Source organism: Artemia franciscana, chromosome 11 (genome assembly GCF_032884065.1).
Source record: "Artemia franciscana chromosome 11, ASM3288406v1, whole genome shotgun sequence".
NCBI classification, from domain to species: domain Eukaryota; kingdom Metazoa; phylum Arthropoda; class Branchiopoda; order Anostraca; family Artemiidae; genus Artemia; species Artemia franciscana.
The window spans coordinates 28,447,102-28,469,433 of record NC_088873.1 but is presented as its reverse complement, the minus strand read 5'-3'; the positions used below and the strand labels follow the sequence as shown (position 1 = coordinate 28,469,433).

Genomic DNA, 22,332 nt, shown 5'->3' with positions numbered 1-22,332 from the left:
GGGGGGCAGAGGGGGATATAAATGACGACCGGGACACCGGGACACAAGGAATATAAATGACGCCCGGGACACTCAAAGAGAAATCACAGACTGGAACACAAATGACGACCGGGACACAGGGAATATAAATGACGACCAGGACACAGGGACATAACTACAAAGGGGACGCCAGGGTGCACAGGGGGATATATAAATGACAATGGCGACTCAGGGAATGGTCGATTAGCAATCACCATCAACAAAGCTCAAGGGCAATCATTAGAATCATGAGGTATAGATCTGAATACGGATTGTTTTCCCATGGACCATTATAGGTTGCATGTTCAAGAGTCGGTAAACCTGAAAATCTATTTATATGCACAGACAATGGGACAGCAAAGAATGTTGTATATTCGCAAGTTTTACGTAGTTAAAAACATATATATATATATATATATATATATATATATATATATATATATATATATATATATATATATATATATATATATATATCTATATTCACAGGTGGGACATAGGGACACAACTACAATGGCGCGTAACTAATATGGCGCGTAACGACTTACGCGCGCGGGGGGGCTTGGGAGGGGCGCGAAGCGCCCCCACCAACTAGGTGTTGGGGTGGCGCGAAGCGCCACCCCAACAGCTAGTATATATATATATATATATATATATATATATATATATATATATATATATATATATATATATATATATGTGTGTGTATATAAAAGAATTTATATCAAAATGTGACAATTGAAACAAAAATGTTTTTAAAATGTCCTGGTTAAACTTCGTTGTCATCTTTTTGAAATTTGACATGCTCATAGTTCGTCTGAATTTTGTTGAACATCCCCCTAAATATTCCTCAAAAACTTCCCTTTAATGCTCTTACCTTGTGTAGCAGCAATAGAGGTAGCAGCATTAGAAGCAGTATGCGCATTGCACCTTTTGTTTCTTCAAAATTCCCTGCAACACACGCTGAAACTTTCAACTTAATACCATCAAGGGCTTCTGGGACATTTCTGGTACATCCTCTTGATACCCTGTGTGATCATAGGGTGTTTTGACTTATCTTCGTACAATTTAAATATTTCTGAGATTTTATCGCCTTAGTACCCTTAGTTTTAGTGGCAGCAGTAGCAGTTGTAGCAGTAAAATTAATAGTAGTAGCCTTAGCTATTGCGGCAGTGGTAGTAATAGTCGAAGTGTAAGTAATAGTAGCAGCGGTAGTAGAAAAAGTAGAAGGAGAAGCGTTAAGATGCAAATATTTTCTTATGGTTAGTTCAACGTCCCCCAGAAAAAGCCCTGTTAGTTTCAACTTCATGCATCAAACTGACCCTAAGATACGGTGGTTACTACCTTATAGCAACCTACATACAGACTTCATGTTGTGATTCAGTTCACCTTTCCCTTCATAATTCCTTGAAAGTATCATAACCTTATGCACACACCCTTAGGCAATGCTGTAATAGCTAACCTTAGGCACAGTCGTAATAGCAGTCAAAGTATTAGTATTGTCATTACTATTAGTAGTATTCATTTGAACAGAGGTATTACTAGTAGCAGCAGTAGTAATAACATATTACCTTTTGATCAGTTGAGAATCCCTATTATCAGGTCCTGGGAGTTTTAACTTAATACAATTAGCTATTGCTCATAAAATCTAATGCGACATAGGTGATATTCCCTTTTAATCACCTGGATGTTCTTATGCTTCTTGAAATTTTCATCTCAATGCTCATAGCCTTAGAAGTAGTGGCAATAGAAGTAGTAGTTGAAGTATTAGTAGCAGTAGTATTAGTAAAGGCAGAGGTGATACTAGTATTAGTAGTAGCGTGCACATATTGCCTTTTGATCAGATGATTTTTCCGTTTAATCATTTCCTGAAAGTTTCAACTTAATAAACAAATCGATTTTTGAGACATACTTTTTTGACAATGTAGTTGCACATAGTGTCTTTTGATTTAGTTCAAACTTTCACCCGATATTGTAAATGGTGTAGTGTTGTAAAAGTAGTGGTAGCAGCCGCAGTAGTCTTTTTAGTTGTTATAGTTGTGGCAGCAAGCAAGTTTTGGCTTTTAGGTCATCTTCCTTATCATTTCTTGAAAGTTCCAAATTAATACACTAAGTCATTCCTGAGTTACGCCTTTTTGACAATCTGTATTCATATAATGTATTTTGATTTAATTCAACACTCCCCTCAAGATTCTTTTAAATGCTCACCGAACGCTTTTCATATTTTTGAAGAGTAAAGCTCAAATTTGGATACCTTCCTCAATAGCATATATACATATAAACAATGAGAATTGCTCAGATCCTGAGGCCTGTGGAGGTTGTTAATTTATTTACAGCCCTGGTACTGAGGACTATGGGGAGGTTGACATCCCCAAAAATATTTTTACTGGACCTTCAGAAAATGCTGAACAATGATCAATGCTGAACTTCAGATCTCCAACCGAATAAGCCCAATCCAAAACTTTTCCGAAACCGTTTCATTTTATTTTATACGCTCCGAGGCATAGCTTATAACCTTGGTGCTGTGCTCTGGAGGGTTGTGTCCACCATGAAGGTATTGTCATATGCTCTTTTGACTATTGTAAACAAAATGACTGTCTCACAATTTTGATCGGTTGCGTTTTTGGAAAAGGGGATGTCAGGGGGGTAGCAGTTGCCCTCCATCACTTTTGATTCTTAAAGGGAAACTGGAATTTCACATTTCCAGTTAAATGAGTCTCCTTTAAAGTTCACATGACCATGCCTTCCATAAAAAACCTTTAATGCCCCCGGTACATAGCTTACTACCCTTGCCCTCAGACTCTGGAGGGTTATGCCAACCCCAGTAGCCTGTTTTGTGGTCTTTGGACTATGTTCTGAACAAATGACATTATCAAAATAACTGTCAAATGCATTTGAGAAAAGAGGATGCCACGGGTAGGGAGGGGCCTAGTTGCCCTCTGATCACTTTGACTCTTAAAAAGGGTGTTAGAAGTTCTGGACTTCCAATCCAACAAGCCCCTTCCGAAGTTTATACGACCACTCTTTTGATAAGAACCTTATATGCCTCTGGGGAATAACTTTTATCTTCGCCCTGAAGGATTTGGGGGGGGGGTGTCATTCTCAAAGACATAATTACTGGACCTTTGAACTTCGCAAAACAAAATTTGACTGGATGTGTTTTGGGAAATGATGGGTGTGGGGGTTTAGACGGTTGCCCTCAAACGACTTTTGACTATTAAAAAGAGCTCTAGAACTTTCAGTTTCCAATCAAAGGAGCCTCATTTCAAAGCTGCTGCGACAACTCCTTCTATACGAAGAATCATTTCTAAAAAAAAAACAAAACAAATAAACAGCACATCATTTCCGCATTACTCTTTACATAGGCAGTGCTATTGTGCAGCCTATGTTAATATAGGGCGTATGGACAGAGATCTAGAGGGAGTTATGTTTAATTACCTTTTTATTAGCTTGAAAGGGGCTTTTTTATATGAAATATTAGTTAGAAGGGAACATAAGTAAAAGCTGCATTCAACCCAAGATCGCCTCTTTGATTTTGAAAATTTGTCAAATGAAAAAAAAAAAAAAAAAAAAATCAGCCTAGCTCTCACTTTAGGTCTAAAAAAGCAAACTAATAATAAAATAAGAATTGAATAATTGACAAGAACAAAGCTTAGGTCTAGTACATAAGGCTGGAGGGCCTTCTGAATTCACTTGCCCAGCCTGTCATCTCTCGATTGAAGAATTTGTTCTTAATGTAATCGTATCTTACATCTTCTATATAATTTGCCGGTCTTTTATTTTTGAATAGCGTTTTACTCTCCTTATAATACAACTTCTAAGTTGAAAATACTTTCTTTGCTTATATCTGATCAAGCGTGTAATGAAGGGGCCTTTGATTTGTTTCACTAAGGTTAAGAATACCTTCCAATTTAGATTCATCCCAGCCTTCTACCTTCCTAATGCCTAAACATTGCACTAGGCTATATACACAAGTTTGTTGGTTTGGTTGGTATGGATTATTTTTTTGAATTGTTTTTTTTTGTCAAAATTTCGTCCTTAAAACAGCATAATGCCAATTAGAAAAAAAAGACTAATGGTGTGTTCAGCCTATATTCAGACAGAAGTGTAAAAAAAGCAAAAACATATTTACTGAATCTAGTGAAACAATAATTTTGATCTTATAGTTTTTAGTTCAGAACGAAAAAATAACTGTACTATTTTTTTCAATGAACAATAGATACGGAATAGTAATGAAATATACTGTTTTTACGGTTTTAAATTATTTGACGAAGCCATAGGGTGGGAGGGGGTGTTAGAAGTGTTATTCTTTTCCATCTCCAGTCATAGCTCTCACTGACCCTGTATAAGTGAATACATGTATTTCAGGAGTTATAACGTATGTGATGCGTCCCACAGATAACCGACTGGACATTACGAATTTTTGAACCTATATTGTGGCTAAAACTATAAAAAAAAGGGACTGATAAGTTTTTTCAGTCAAAATGTAGAAACGAAATAATTCTCTTTAAAAGAATATAGTCCTTCTATGACATATGACATAATCCATTCTCAAGTCTGGAAATGGTTTATCCATTTCCAAGTGTGGAAATGTCAAGCTGCTGCCAGAGTGAAGCGGTGGTCATTTACAAGATTTGAAGACTTATACGTCTTCTGGTCTAGCCTGAGTGAATCAAGTGCCATAAAAAAAGCCTTTCATCGACATGGTCTCGTTATTCTTGTAAATTTTTTTTATTTTTGTTATAATTAGCTAATATAAAACATTAAATGCTTTTAAAGATGAAATAAGAGATAAAATTGATTAATCTTTGTTTGCAGAAATCATGGGAATGTAGCATTTGCCGTAGGCGAGGGCCAGGAAGCCCTAGACCAAATGATCGTCAGAGTTCTATGGAGAATCGCCGAAAGTCGAGAAACATTGAATATGATAGAGGTAGCAATGCAAGACTGGCAGATATTGTCCTTCAGGCAATAGGAAACATTGAAGACGACAGGAATAAAAATGAGGAGGGCGATTTCGAACAAAGACAGGCTTTCTATGGTGATGATGATCCACCCTTACGAACGTTTAAAAAGGGGTTTACCAAAGCTAACCTATGGTAAGTCATATGCACTAGAGGAAGACCCTTGAGTCAGTTTCGTCTGACACATACTAAAACCATTAAAATTTTATAAATGTATATCTAGGGATTTGTTTATGGAGGGGGAACAGATTCTCACCAACCACTGAAGAAAGGATATAAGGGCCCACTATGGGGGGAGGGAGTATCTTGCGAGATTGCTAAATATAGGTGCCCCATCTCAACATATGCTAAGTACTCACATAATGTACCCATCCCTAATCTAAACAGGTTAGGGATGAACCAAAAGTAGACTTAGACGAAATAAGCCACTTTTATTCAGAAGACTGTCACAGAGATCAAAGCTTGAACTTAAACTCAAATCTGAAGCTTCTAAGCAAACATATTAAAACAACACAAATAAACTCACCCCTTTCGTAGGCCACCAAGACGCCAACCAATCAGGGAAAAGTTGTATTGAATGGGTTCATTGGCACTGGGTAATGAAGAGCAGAGTATATTTCTCCATTAGATCCAAAGAAAAATTGATGCCTTTAAAGTGCGGATGAAAGCACCATATGCAATAGAAAACAGGGACATATATCCGAAATTTTGATAAAATCAGGACTAAATTTCAAGAAAGTATTTCTTTACATATGCAATTAATCCAATTTCTACAGATCTTTGATGAAATACTTTCGCTCCTTTTTGGCTATTCAATGGCACCGTTCTTTGTGCTGTTTCCTTTTGGCCGTTGAATTTAGTATTTCCTCTGTTCCTGTTACAATCTGACATTCCTCACTTTTTATTAATATTTGGTTTTTCCTCGGACACTGTTAAAATATGACATCCCTGTGCCTCTTTTAAATTAATCAATTTCTCCTGCCCCTCTCCGCTGAATTGTCACATTATTAAAATCAGCCATTTCCCTACCTGCTTTAAAGTTTATTTTTTCGTCCCATATTTCTTGTACTTTGTGTGTTACAAAGTTTGTTTAACTGAAAGTAAGGAGCGAAATTAAAACTTAAAACGAACAGAAATTACTCCGTATATGAAAGAGGCAGTTCCTTCTTCAACGCCCCGCTCTTTACGCTAAAGTTTGACTCTTCTTCTCAACTCTACATTTTAAAACAGAAACAAACTTTAGCGTATAGAGCGTGGCGTTGAGGAGGGAACAGCCTCTTCCATATACGGAGTAATTACTGTTCGTTTTAAGTTTTAATTTCGCTCCTTACTTTCAGTTAAAAAAACTTTTTTATTTAATTTCTGAACATTTTTGAATTAATGCATGTTTTGATTATGGCTCTCCGCAAATAAATAATTAAAACGAAATTTATATATTAATTTATTTTTATGGCTAAATGGCTTTCTCATATTTTTGAACGGACGATTTTAAGAAAAAAGAGTGGAGGAGTAGGCCTAATCATCCTCCAATTTTTCAGTTATTTAAAAAGGCAACTAGAACTTTAATTTTTTACGGACGCTTTTATTTGTAAAAATATACGTAACTTACGAATTAACTTGCGTAACGAACTTCTATATTCTTATGTTTTTATTACGTATAGCTGTTGGGGTGGCGCTTCGCACCACCCCAACACCTAGTTGGTTGGGGCGCTTCGTGCCCCCAAGCCCCCCCGCGCGCGTACGTCCTAACGCGCCATATTAGTTAAGCGCCATTGTAGTTGTGTCGCTATATATGTATATATATATATATATATATATATATATATATATATATATATATATATATATATATATATATATATATATATATATATATATATATATATATATATATATATATTTATATACTAGCTGTTGGGGCGCTTCATTTATATTCCCTGTGTCCCGGTTTTCATTTGTGTCCCGGTGTCCCGGTATGTAATTTCATCAGTTGACAAACATGACGTCAGTCAACAAACAACTTCATGACGCATACAGCTCAATCCTTATAATGACGTCAGTCGACAAACATGACGTCAGTCGACACACAAACATGATGTCAATCGACACACACACACACACACACACAGACAACTTATTTATATATATATATATATATATATATATATATATATATATATATCTATATATATAAAAATAAGTTGTCTGTCTGTGGATGGATCAGGTGACGTCACCTGAAAAAACTGGATCAGGTGACGTCAAAACTGAAAAAACTAAAAAAAGGCAAAAACTACAAAAAAAACTAAAAACTAATAAAAAAAATAAAAAAGCTAAAAAACTAAAAAAACTAAAAAAAGGCAAAAACTACAAAAAAAACTAAAAACTAATAAAAAAGCTAAAAAACTAAAAAAACTAAAAAAAAGGCAAAAACTACAAAAAACTAAAAACTAATAAAAAAAATAAAAAAGCTAAAAAACTAAAAAAAGGTAAAAAACTAAAAAAACTAAAAACTAAAAAAAACTAAAAAAAAGGAAAAAACTGAAAAATAAGCTAAAATAAAGGTAAAAACCAATAAAAAACTAAAAAAAAACTGAATAAACTAAAAAAAGGCAAAAACTACAAAAAAACTAAAAACTAATAAAAAAAGTAAAAAAGCTAAAAAACTAAAAAAACTAAAAAAAACTAAAAAAAAGGTAAAAAACTAAAAAAAAAAAAAAATAAAAAAAAACTAAAAAAAGGAAAAAACTGAAAAATAAGCTAAAATAAAGGTAAAAACCAATAAAAAACTAAAAAGAAAAAAAGGAAAAAACTAAAAAAAAATTTCATCTAAAAAACTAAAAAAAACTAAAAAAGGTAAAAACTAAAAGAACTAAAAAAGAAAAAAATAAATGACGACACTCAAAGAGAAAGCGACCAGGACAAAAGGAATGTTCGATTAGCAATCAACAAAGCACCGGGACACAGGGAGTATAAATGACGACCAGGACATAAGTAAAAAAAAAAACTAACAAAACTAAAAAGAAGGTAAAAACTACAAAAAAACTAAAAAGAAAAAAAAACTAAAAACTAATAAAAAAACTAAAAAATCTAAAAATCTAAATAAACTAAAAAAGAAAAAAAAAGAAAAAAATAAAGGAGAAAAACAAAACTAAAAAACGAATGTATATACAGACCGGGACACCGGGATACAAATGACGACCAGGACACAGGGAATATAAATGACGACCGGGACACAGGGACACAACTACAACGGGGACACCGGGGGAAACAGGGGGATATAAATGACGACCGGGACACCGGGACAGGGAATGGTCGATTAGCAATCACCATCAACAAAGCTCAAGGGCAATCATTAGAATCATGAGGTATAGATCTGAATACAGATTGTTTTCCCATGGACCATTATATGTTGCATGTTCAAGAGTCGGTAAACCTGACAATCTATTTATATGCAAAGACAATGGGACAGCAAAGAATGTTGTATATTCGCAAGTTTTACGTAGTTAAAACCATATATATATATATATATATATATATATATATATATATATATATATATATATATATATATATATATCTATATTCACAGGTGGGACATAGGGACACAACTACAATGGCGCGTAACTATTATGGCGCGTAACGACTTACGCGCGCGGGGGGGCTTGGGGGGGGCGTGAAGTGCCCCCACCAACTAGGTGTTGGGGTGGCGCGAAGCGCCACCCCAACAGCTAGTATATATATATATATATATATATATATATATATATATATATATATATATATATATATATATATATATATATATATATATATATATATATATATATATATATATATATATATATATATATATATATCTATATATATAAAAATAAGTTGTCTGTCTGTGGATGGATCAGGTGACGTCACCTGAAAAAACTGGATCAGGTGACGTCAAAACTGAAAAAACTAAAAAAGGCAAAAACTACAAAAAAAACTAAAAACTAATAAAAAAAATAAAAAAGCTAAAAAACTAAAAAAACTAAAAAAAGGCAAAAACTACAAAAAAAACTAAAAACTAATAAAAAAGCTAAAAAACTAAAAAAACTAAAAAAAGGCAAAAACTACAAAAAAAACTAAAAACTAATAAAAAAAATAAAAAAGCTAAAAAACTAAAAAAACTAAAAAAACTAAAAAAAGGTAAAAAACTAAAAAAACTAAAAACTAAAAAAAAAAGGAAAAAACTGAAAAATAAGCTAAAATAAAGGTAAAAACTAATAAAAAACTAAAAAAAAAACTGAAAAAACTAAAAAAAGGCAAAAACTACAAAAAAAACTAAAAACTAATAAAAAAAGTAAAAAAGCTAAAAAACTAAAAAAACTAAAAAAACTAAAAAAAGGTAAAAAACTAAAAAAAATAAAAAATAAAAAAAAACTAAAAAAAAGAAAAAACTGAAAAATAAGCTAAAATAAAGGTAAAAACCAATAAAAAACTAAAAAGAAAAAAAGGAAAAAACTAAAAAAAATTTTCATCTAAAAAACTAAAAAAAACTAAAAAAGGTAAAAACTAAAAGAACTAAAAAAGAAAAAAATAAATGACAACACTCAAAGAGAAAGCGACCAGGACAAAAGGAATGTTCGATTAGCAATCAACAAAGCACCGGGACACAGGGAGTATAAATGACAACCAGGACATAAGTAAAAAATAAAAACTATCTATATATATAAAAATAAGTTGTCTGTGGATCTGTGGATCGTGGATCAGGTGACGTCACCTGAAAAAACTGGATCAGGTGACGTCAAAACTGAAAAAACTAAAAAAAGGCAAAAACTACAAAAAAAACTAAAAACTAATAAAAAAAATAAAAAAGCTAAAAAACTAAAAAAACTAAAAAAAGGCAAAAACTACAAAAAAAACTAAAAACTAATAAAAAAGCTAAAAAACTAAAAAAACTAAAAAAAAGGCAAAAACTACAAAAAAAACTAAAAACTAATAAAAAAAATAAAAAAGCTAAAAAACTAAAAAAACTAAAAAAACTAAAAAAAGCTAAAAAACTAAAAAAACTAAAAACTAAAAAAAACTAAAAAAAAGGAAAAAACTGAAAAATAAGCTAAAATAAAGGTAAAAACCAATAAAAAACTAAAAAAAAAACTGAAAAAACTAAAAAAAGGCAAAAACTACAAAAAAACTAAAAACTAATAAAAAAAGTAAAAAAGCTAAAAAACTAAAAAAACTAAAAAAACTAAAAAAACTAAAAAAAGGTAAAAAACTAAAAAAAATAAAAAATAAAAAAAAACTAAAAAAAGGAAAAAACTGAAAAATAAGCTAACATAAAGGTAAAAACCAATAAAAAACTAAAAAGAAAAAAAGGAAAAAACTAAAAAAAATTTTCATCTAAAAAACTAAAAAAAACTAAAAAAGGTAAAAACTAAAAGAACTAAAAAAGAAAAAAATAAATGACGACACTCAAAGAGAAAGCGACCAGGACAAAAGGAATGTTCGATTAGCAATCAACAAAGCACCGGGACACAGGGAGTATAAATGACGACCAGGACATAAGTAAAAAAAAAAATTAACAAAACTAAAAAGAAGGTAAAAACTACAAAAAAACTAAAAAGAAAAAAAAAACTAAAAACTAATAAAAAAACTAAAAAATCTAAAAATCTAAATAAACTAAAAAAGAAAAAAAAGGAAAAAAATAAAGGAGAAAAACAAAACTAAAAAACGAATGTATATACAGACCGGGACACCGGGATACAAATGACGACCGGGACACAGGGAATATAAATGACGACCGGGACACAGGGACACAACTACAACGGGGACACCGGGGGAAACAGGGGGATGTAAATGACGACCGGGACACCGGGACAGGGAATGGTCGATTAGCAATCACCATCAACAAAGCTCAAGGGCAATCATTAGAATCATGAGGTATAGATCTGAATACAGATTGTTTTCCCATGGACCATTATATGTTGCATGTTCAAGAGTCGGTAAACCTGACAATTTATTTATATGCAAAGACAATGGGACAGCAAAGAATGTTGTATATTCGCAAGTTTTACGTAGTTAAAACCATATATATATATATATATATATATATATATATATATATATATATATATATATATATATATATATATATATATCTATCTATATTCACAGGTGGGACATAGGGACACAACTACAATGGCGCGTAACTATTATGGCGCGTAACGACTTACGCGCGCGGGGGGGCTTGGGGGGGGGGGGCGCGAAGCGCCCCCACCAACTAGGTGTTGGGGTGGCGCGAAGTGCCACCCCAACAGCTAGTATATATATATATAGAAGATAGATACGTCAGTTGACAAATATGACGTCAGTCGACACACAAACATGATGTCTGTAGACAGACACACGGACAAACAACTTACTTATATATATATATATATATATATATATATATATATATATATATATATATATATATATATATATATATATATATATATATATATATATATATATATATATATATATATATATATAGATATGAGGGGGTTCACCCCCTCGTCAATACCTCGCTTTTTATACTAAAGCTTAAATTGTGTCCCCATTCCTTAAGAATGATCCCCGAATCACAAAGGCCGTAGAAAATAGTTGGGATAAATAAATATTATTTTAGCGTAAAGAGCGAGTTATTAGGAGGAGGTGAACCCCTCATATGCGTAATAATTTTTGTTTGTTTTGAGTTTTAATGCTGCTTCTTACTTTCAATGAAAAAACTTTTTCATATTCATTTTTTAATTGTTCTTTTAAAAATGCTAAAAAATCCTACACCCCCTTCATGGAAATTCTCTTCCCCCACAACCACTTCCTCCATGGAAAGTTTTCCGGTATCCCCCTCCCCCCTCAACCCGTCCCCCAACCAAAAAATCCCCATGAAAGTGTCTGTACACTTCCTAATAACCATTATTATGTGTAAACACTGGTCAAAGTTGTAACTTGCAGGCCCTCCCACGGAGACTATGGAGGAATAAGTCGTCCCTAAAGACAAAGTTATTAGGTTTTAGACTATTCTAAATAAAATGGCTATCTCAGAATTTTGACTTGTTGACTTTGGTAAAAAAAAATGAGCGTGGGAGGAGTTTTAGGTGCCCTCCAATATTTTTGGTCAGTTAAAAAGGGCACTAGAAGTTTTAATTTCTGCTAGAATGAGTCCTCTTGCGACATTCTAGGACCACTGGGTCAATACAATCACCCCCGGGAAAAAAAGAAAGAAAGAAAAAAAAACAACAAATAAACACGGATCCGTGATCTGTCATGTGGCAAAAATGCAAAATCTCACATTTTTCAAACAGTTCGTGGTAACAAACTGTAGTAAGGAGCGACCCGGCTAAAAAGTAACCAAAACTCTAAAAAAATGGATCGCTACATCAAAAGAATCGCATTTTAATGCTGGTTTTAAATATATAAGTTTCATCAAGTTTAGTCTTACCCATCAAAAGTTACGAACCTGAGAAAATTTGCATTATTTAAGAAAATAAAGGGAAACACCCCCTAAAAGTCGTAGAATCTTAACGAAAATGGCACCATCAGATTCAACGTATCAGAGAACCCTACTGTAGAAGCTTCAAGCTCCTATCTACAAAAATGTGGAATTTCGTATTTTTTGCCAGAAGAAAAATCGCGGGTGCGTGTTTGTTTGTTTTTTTTTTTTTTTAGGGGTTATCGTATCGACCAAGTAGTCCTAGAATCTCGCAAGAGGGCTCATTCTAACGGAAAAAAAAAGTTCTAGTGCCCTTTTTAAGTGACCAAAAAAAATTGGAGGACATCTAGGCCCCCTCCCACGCTCATTTTTTCACAAAGTCAACAGATCAAAATTTTGAAATAGCCATTTTGTTCAGCATAGTCGAAAACCATAATAACTATGTCTTTGGGGATGACTTACTTCCCCACAATCCCTGGGGGAGGGGCTGCAAGTTACAAACTTTGACCAGTATTTACATATAGTAATGGTTATTGGGAGGTGTACAGACGTTTTCAGGGGGGATTTTATTTTGTTTGGGGGTGGGGCTGAGGGAAGGGGGCTATAATGGAGGATCTTTCCTTGGAGGAGTCTGTCATGGGGGAAGAAAAATTCAATGAAAAGGGCGCAGGATTTTCTAGCATCACTATAAGAAAACAATGAAAAATAAACATGGAAACGTTTTTTCAAATGAAAGGAAGGAGAAGCATTGAAACTTGAAACGAACAGAGATCATTACGCATATGGGGGGTTCTAAAAATACTTTAGCATAAAGAGCAAGGTATTTAGGAGGAGATAAATACCTCGCTCTTTATGCTAAAGTATTTTTAGTAATTTCAACTATTTATTCTACGGCCTTTCTGATTCAGGAGTCATTCTTAAAGAATTGGGACAAAACTTGCGATTTAGTGTAAAGAGCGAGGTATTAACGAGGGTACAAACCCCCTCGTATACATAATAAAAATATAAGATTATGAAAGTTTGTTACGTAAGTTAATTCCTAAGTTACGTATATTTTTTACTAATAAATCGTTAAAAATTAAAAGTTCTAATTGCGTTTTCAAGTAACCGAAAAATTGGAGGGCAACTAGACCTCCGTCTCCACCTCTTATTTCTCAAAATCGTCTGATCAAAACTAAGAGAAATCCATTTAGCCAAAAAAAGAATTAATATACAAATTTCATTTTAATAATTTATGTGCGTAGAGCCAAAACCAAACATGCATTAATTCAAAAACGCTCAGAAATTAAATAAAAAAAACTGATTTTTTTAGTTTGACTCTTTGCCACAATTCTACTTTTTAAGACAATTAAAAACCTTAGCGCAAAGAGCGAGGGATTGCGGAGGGGACAACCCATTTCATATACGGAGTAATTTCTGTTCGTTTAAAGTTTTAATGTCGCTCATTACTTTCAGCTAAAAAAATTAGTTTTTTTTTATTTAATATCTGTTCAGAGCCGTATATTAGAAAAGAATTATATTTTATTACAGACATACATTTTGGCAACGGATACCCAATTTTGCCTCATAAATACTGTTATTGCTCAAAGATTAAAGATGCATTCTTCTAAAGCCTTAAATCCCACACCAGAAAACGATACGAATAATCCCACAATCACGATTTACCTACCTTATATTCCGAATATTACTTCAAAACTGAAAAAAGTTTGTTTAAAAAACAATTTACGTGTTGTATTCACAAGTAACTTAAGCATAATGAATCTTCTCAATTCTGGTAAGGATAAAACCCCAGTTACTCGTCTAAGAGGGGAATATTAAATACCATGTAGTTGTGGAAATTATTACATTGGTCGAACCCACCAAAATTTAGGAACAAGATTACAGCAACACAAAGAAAGTTCTGAAAAAGCATTAAAATCTAGTAATAACTCCATATCTTTCGATTCAGCTTTAAGCAATCATATTTTTGAAAATCCAAACCATTATGTTCTATATGACGAAACAATCCAAATTAGCAATGACCTAGGAATCAAACAAACTGTCCGCGAGGCAATCGAAATCAAACGAAACTTAAATAATAATACATTCCTAAATAGAGACTTGGGTGAGTACACACTCAACCCTATGTACACAAAATTAATTACAGAGAATAATCTAATTCAAAATGAAACAAAATAGGAACGAATAAAAACAAGCCCAATCTCAAGAACTACAAGATTAGCTGCAGAGAAGACAAATATCACAATAAGAAATTATTCAAATTTTTAATAAATACAGTTAGTTCAATGAATGAACCATTTTAGCATGTAAAATGTTAGCTTTTATCACACAGTCTTGGCTGAACTTTTCGTTAAGATATAATGATGCCAAGACTATTTGAAAAAAAAGAAGAAAACGAATGGATTTTTAACTGAAGACGGCCCTTAGATATAGGGCCGAAATATTCAAATAGGTTTTGTTGGGTTACTGTCTTGGGAAAAAAAGTCCTCATTATTCTCTCTTCTGTAGTTGTATTATGGAAAGGCAGTGTGGTCTTCGTCATTATTTACATCAATCTTGCTGGTGTTGTAATTTTGATACACGGGCCTTAGGTCCCCGTATAGGGCCTTATGCAGTAGAATTTAATCTAGGGGCTATTTTATTTTCGTCCATAAGCCTGTTGAAAATTTGGATTTGTTTAGCCGATTATCATGACAAAAAAAAAACAAGAAAAAAACAACGCAGTTAATTTTGAGTAATTACGGTTTCAAGTTACCAGGCGAAGGTGACCAGGTTAAGATACTTACCAACTTACCAGGCTAAAATATCAGGGTGCTTATCTATGGGAATTCCTAAGTAGGGGGATTATAATCAAGAAGAGGTGCGTTTTTAATCCTAAAGTTGTAAATATTATGCGATCGTCTTTTCGACCAATCACAGGGAATTCCTCTGGCCTTCTTTGTTCTGGTAGATTTGTAAACGAGAGGAGGCTACACTATTGGCATTTTGTAATATTTATGAATCTGCTCATTCTTATTTCCTGTTTTCCCCAATCAATTCCAGCTGACGTGCTACTGTTAATCCATAGAGGTTAGACGGTTAACGGTGGTACGAATTGTAGAATAAAAACGCCCCTGATTTTTCGAAAGTCACCGTAGATGGTCCTGATGGTTGAGAAGGACTGATAACTGTCTATATATTGTAACTCAAAATTATGACAAATTAACAAAAACTACTTTGCTTTGATCCTTTAATATCAAACTTAAATATCAGACAGTGATTGGGTGGAAGTTACCGACATTACTAATTATGTAAAGCAAAATTTAAAATTGAACAAAAATTGATTACCTGCACGCTACAAACTCCAAGGTGAATGAATGAAGAACCCAAAGTAAACGAAAACCTAAAATCAGTGCCTTTCACTGGTCTAAAGCAGTGGCGGTTTCGGTCTCTCTTACACCCAGGGCAAAATGTTAATTAGCGCCCTCTTTCTGTCTCTCATAAAATGTTCAGGTCGGATTTTAACAAGAATGTTATTTATAAACCAAATTATTTTCTGTTTATTGATTAATTAATTAATGTGTTTATTATTATTTTTCAATTTATTATTCAAGTTATTTAATCATTATTCATTATTTTAACTTAATCATTTCAATTATTATTAAATTACTTTTTAATTTATTTTTACTTTATTAATTAGTTATTGTTTTATTAAATATTTTCATTGATTTAGTATGCTCTCTACTTTGTTTTAATAAAAATAAAATTTTACAAACTTACAAAATAATTATAACTGTTAGATTCTTCATTTAAAATTTTGCGCCACTAAATTTCTGAGCCTGGGGCAGGTGCCACCTCTGTCACTTCCCTAAAACCGCTTCCGGTCTAAAGACATTTTTCACGGCCACGGTCCTTATTTTATTATTTTTTTTTTCATGATTAATCAGTTTGCCTTTACGTTTATCATCCAATTAGCATAACAGTAATTGTAGAGGGCAGGGGGCTAAATGTCTATCAACCATTTATGGGGGGATTGAGAGGTGTAAGCGGAGTTATAAAATTCGATCAAGTCGCCCAAAAGGCCTCATATGTAGGTTTTTTCAGAGTTAAATCTCTAGTGAGAAACTAGCTTTTAAATCATATTTCGAGTAGCTTTTTCCAAAATTTGGCTCAATTTAGTTACGAAAAACCTATCTTTCAAGATTTATTGTTTTTTAAAGCCTCGCCTCTTTAAGTTAAAAATATCTTTTTTTAAGTCTTATATCTGTGTTTTATTGTTATTTTAATACTAATACATTGAAAAATATGTAAGGATTTTTTTTAATTTATTGAAAATGAAGTTAATATTTGCTTTTGTTTTATTCTTAATGTGGAAAAATTAGAAAAAAATGAGGTATTTATAACTTACGAGTGGGTGATCGGAACTTAATGAATTTTGACATTTAGAAGGACATCGTAACTCCGAGCTCTTATTTTAAATCCTAACCAAAATTAAATAAAAAAACTAGTTTTTTTAACTGAAAGTAAGGAGCGACATTAAAACTTAAAACGAACAGAAATTACTCCGTATATGAAATGGGTTGTCCCCTCCGCAACCCCTCGCTCTTTACGCTAAAGCTTTTAATTGTTTTAAAAAGTAGAATTGTGGCAAAGAGTCAAACTTTAGCGTAAAGAGCGAGGGATTGCAGAGCGAACAACCCATTTCATATAGTGAGTAATTTCTGTTCGTTTTAAGTTTTAATGTCGCTTCTTACTTTAAGTTAAAAAAACTAGTTTTTTAAATTTAATTGTAGATAGGAGCTTAAAACTTCTACTATAGGTTTATCTGATACGCTGAATTTGATGGTGTGATTTTTGTTGAAATTATACGACTTTTAAGGGATGTTTCCCCCTATTTTCTAAAATAAGGCAAATTTTCTCAGGCTCGTAGCTTTCGATGGGCAAGTCTAAACTTAATAAAAATTATATATTTAAAATCAGCATTAAAATGCAATTCTTTTGATGTAGCTAATGTTACAAAAATACCTTTTTTTAAGAGTTTCGGTTATTATTGAGCCGGGTCGCTCCTTACTACAGTTCGTTTCCACGAACTGTTTTATAGGTTCCTTATCGCATTGATGAAATTATTTTCATGTCCTTTACCTGCGTGATTGTCTAAAATTCTGTTTTCCTTTTAGGAAGGCTTTTTTTCTCAGAAAATTGTCACTTTTATTTTTCTTATCAAGTTTAACTTCTCGAATAACTATAGCCCCTTGAGTATGTATTTGTTGCCTATTCTTGCCTCATTCAGTACTTCCTTTCTTTCAAAAGTGGTGCTAGTCAACTCGTTTGTATTTTTCTTCGATGAATACCTAAGTAAATTCCTTATAATTTGTTTTTGGCATGAACCAGTACTCCTTCTTCATCTTGATCTGGAACCCTTCTAGGGTGCGTTCACCTTGGTACTCTCCAGCCTTATTTTATTCCTTTTTATACACCTTAATAGCAGGGAGGAATTGAATTTCGGTGTTTTCTAATTCATTGTAAATGGTATACATTTCGGCATCTATATATATATATATATAAATATGTTGTTTGTCGACTGACCACATGTTTATCCACTGACGTCATTATAAGAATTGAATATTATGACATCATGTATGTACTTTGTATATGTGTATATGACGTCAAAGGCTTTGTATTTGACGTCAAAGGCTTTGTGTATGACGTCATTATAAATATATAATAAGGCGTTTAAAAAAGAAATTTTTAGTATAGATCTTAAAATGACAGAAGAAACAGCCGAGGAAGCTGCTCTTATTTTAAATCCTAACCAACATTAAATAAAAAAACTAGTTTTTTTAACTGAAAGTAAGGAGCGACATTAAAACTTAAAACGAACAGAAATTACTCCGTATATGAAATGGGTTGTCCCCTCCGCAACCCCTCGCTCTTTACGCTAAAGCTTTTAATTGTTTTAAAAAGTAGAATTGTGGCAAAGAGTCAAACTTTAGCGTAAAGAGCGAGGGATTGCAGAGCGAACAACCCATTTCATATAGTGAGTAATTTCTGTTCGTTTTAAGTTTTAATGTCGCTTCTTACTTTAAGTTAAAAAAACTAGTTTTTTAAATTTAATTGTAGATAGGAGCTTAAAACTTCTACTATAGGTTTATCTGATACGCTGAATTTGATGGTGTGATTTTTGTTGAAATTATACGACTTTTAAGGGATGTTTCCCCCTATTTTCTAAAATAAGGCAAATTTTCTCAGGCTCGTAGCTTTCGATGGGCAAGTCTAAACTTAATAAAAATTATATATTTAAAATCAGCATTAAAATGCAATTCTTTTGATGTAGCTAATGTTACAAAAATACCTTTTTTTAAGAGTTTCGGTTATTATTGAGCCGGGTCGCTCCTTACTACAGTTCGTTTCCACGAACTGTTTTATAGGTTCCTTATCGCATTGATGAAATTATTTTCATGTCCTTTACCTGCGTGATTGTCTAAAATTCTGTTTTCCTTTTAGGAAGGCTTTTTTTCTCAGAAAATTGTCACTTTTATTTTTCTTATCAAGTTTAACTTCTCGAATAACTATAGCCCCTTGAGTATGTATTTGTTGCCTATTCTTGCCTCATTCAGTACTTCCTTTCTTTCAAAAGTGGTGCTAGTCAACTCGTTTGTATTTTTCTTCGATGAATACCTAAGTAAATTCCTTATAATTTGTTTTTGGCATGAACCAGTACTCCTTCTTCATCTTGATCTGGAACCCTTCTAAGTTGCGTTCACCTTGGTACTCTCCAGCCTTATTTTATTCCTTTTTATACACCTTAATAGCAGGGAGGAATTGAATTTCGGTGTTTTCTAATTCATTGTAAATGGTATACATTTCGGCATCTATATATATATATATATAAATATGTTGTTTGTCGACTGACCACATGTTTATCCACTGACGTCATTATAAGAATTGAATATTATGACATCATGTATGTACTTTGTATATGTGTATATGACGTCAAAGGCTTTGTATTTGACGTCAAAGGCTTTGTGTATGACGTCATTATAAATATATAATAAGGCGTTTCAAAAAGAAATTTTTAGTATAGATCTTAAAATGACAGAAGAAACAGCCGAGGAAGCTGCTCAAATAGTTAATGCCAAAAGGCTTGCGGCTAAAGAACGCAAACCGCGCAGTTAGATGAAAATCAACCTGGACAGCGAGAGTCAAAACGTATCAAAACTGAAAATGATAGCGATGATGGTTGTGTTTGGGATTTTGACTTGGATAAGGTCATCAATGCCTACCAGACTTTAGTTAAAAAAAAACAAAGGCTCGGCGATATGTATTTCATAGTGACGAAAGACAAGCCAAGGTAAAACAAACCAAACAACTTGAAAGTGATACCGATGGTAAAAAAAAAACGACGTTGAAAGGACTATCGTTTCCCAGTTGCAACATCTTGTCCAGAAAAATAATAATTTAGCGCTTAATAAAAATTATATATTTAAAATCAGCATTAAAATGCAATTCTTTTGATGTAGCTAATGTTACAAAAATACCTTTTTTTAAGAGTTTCGGTTATTATTGAGCCGGGTCGCTCCTTACTACAGTTCGTTTCCACGAACTGTTTTATAGGTTCCTTATCGCATTGGTGAAATTATTTTCATGTCCTTTACCTGCGTGATTGTTTAAAATTCTGTTTTCCTTTTAGGAAGGCTTTTTTTCTCAGAAAATTGTCACTTTTATTTTTCTTATCAAGTTTAACTTCTCGAATAACTATAGCCCCTTGAGTATCTATTTGTTGCCTATTCTTGCCTCATTCAGTACTTCCTTTCTTTCAAAAGTGGTGCTAGTCAACTCGTTTGTATTTTTCTTCGATGAATACCTAAGTAAATTCCTTATAATTTGTTTCTGGCATGAACCAGTACTCCTTCTTCATCTTGATCTGGAACCCTTCTAAGGTGCGTTCACGGAACCCTTCTAAGGTGCGATAAGGTCATCAATGCCTACCAGACTTTAGTTAAAAAAAAACAAAGGTTCGGCGATATGTATTTCATAGTGAAGAAAGACAAGCCAAGGTAAAACAAACCAAACAACTTGAAAGTGATACCGATGGTAAAAAAAAACGACGTTGAAAGGACTATCGTTTCCCAGTTGCAACATCTTGTCCAGAAAAATAATAATTTAGTGCTTCTGTTCAAAACAACAATCGAATTGATGCCTACTGATACGCAACTATCAATGAAGTGGTAATCGTTATGGTCGGTGATCAGTTCTTACCTCGAGATAATATTCTTTATAGGCGAGACAATCAGTTGACAAGAATTGCTTAAACTCATCGATGCTCCGATGCCCTACAATATCCTATCATTTTTTGGGATGGAGCCGATGGCTATCACTTTAATATTAAATTCATAAATCCAACCACTAACAAAGAAATGGATAAGAAATGCAGTGCAATGAAATATTCTGCCTATAGATTAATGATTCGTCATTTATTACATTTACATATAATCCATCTTGGGATTAGATACAACAGCTTTTACATCCTGGACAATCGCCGTTTCATAAACATGACATTACGGCCCGTTTCTTCCGGCAAAAGTTGCTCTCCTTTATCTCCTACAGAGCTATGGGAGAAATACAAATCGCAAATGGCCGAGAATATACTCCACCGAATACTGCTAGAAAGGTGAGATATGACCTTGGACTTTACAACAGAAATTTATAACTGCACTTTAGCCATGATTGAAGATTTGTGCTTATCTATTGCAAACAAACTTCTCAAGCATTTGGGAATGTCTTCACCTAATCGTGCTGCTTCTATTTCTGCATGTGGAGGATGGGATCGTGAACAAAGTTACAACACAATTGATCTATTTTCGTATGTTATAGACTGGGACACCGGGACACAAGGAATATAAATGACGACTGGGACACTCATAGAGAAATTACAGACCGAGACACCGGGACACAAATGACGACCGGGACACAGGGAATATAAATGACAACCGGGACACAGGGACACAACTACAATAATAATTTGACGCTACAGACCGGAACACCGGGACACAAACGACGACCGGGACACAGGGATTATAAATGACGACCGGGACACTCAAAGAGAAATTACAGACCGGTACACCAGGACACAAATGACGACTGGGACACTGGGACACAGGGAATATAAATGACGACCGAGACACTCAAAGAGAAATTACAGACTGGGACACCGGGACACAAATGACAACCGGGACACAGGGAATATAAATGACGTCCGGGACACGGGGACACCGGGGGCATAGGGGGATATATAAATGACGACGGGGACACAGGGAATTTTCGATTAGCAATCACCATCAACAAAGCTCAAGGGCAATCATTAGAAAAATGCGGTATAGATCTGAATACGGATTGTTTTTCCCATGGACAATTATATGTTGCATGTTCAAGAGTCGGTAAACCTGGCAATCTATTAATATGCACAGACAATGGGACGGCGAAGAATGTTGTATATTCGCAAGTTTTACGTAGTTAAAAACATGAAAACATATTAACATATTATATAAAACATAAAAACATATTAGTTACAGGCGCGTAACTAATATGGCGCTTAACGACTTACGCGCACGGGGGGGGGGCTTGGGGGCTCGAAGCGCCCCCATCAACTAGGTGTTGGTGTGGCGCGAAGCACAATACCAACAGCTAGTAAGAAATACTTTGGTTGTTTTTGTATTTCTCGGCAATGTATTCATAGATAGAGGTCTGTTGTTTTCCACGACATTGAGTGTAGGGTTCTTTAAGAACATCTTCATAGTCATCGAAAGGAAGCTTATAAAAATTCTCGGCTACTAGAGCCATCACAGTTCTATTATCACAATCTTCAGCAATTTCTTCAGACAATAGTTGAGAATTCATCTTATTATCAAGAAATGCTTGAAA

General features: G+C 33.5%; 1 protein-coding gene across 8 annotated transcripts in view; it reads left to right on the top strand.

Annotated features, from left to right (window-relative positions):
• LOC136033052 (uncharacterized) overlaps nucleotides 1–22,332 on the top strand; it is a 342,211-nt gene that overhangs the window by 119,039 nt on the left and 200,840 nt on the right. For all 8 annotated transcript variants that reach the window (XR_010618844.1, XR_010618843.1, XM_065713633.1 and 5 more), the window contains one exon: nucleotides 4,837–5,117. Coding sequence is in view for 6 of the 8 variants with exons in the window: in XM_065713633.1 (XP_065569705.1) it covers nucleotides 4,837–5,117 (281 nt within the window). In the remaining 2 variants the exon portion in view is untranslated. The remainder of the gene's footprint in view (nucleotides 1–4,836; nucleotides 5,118–22,332) is intronic.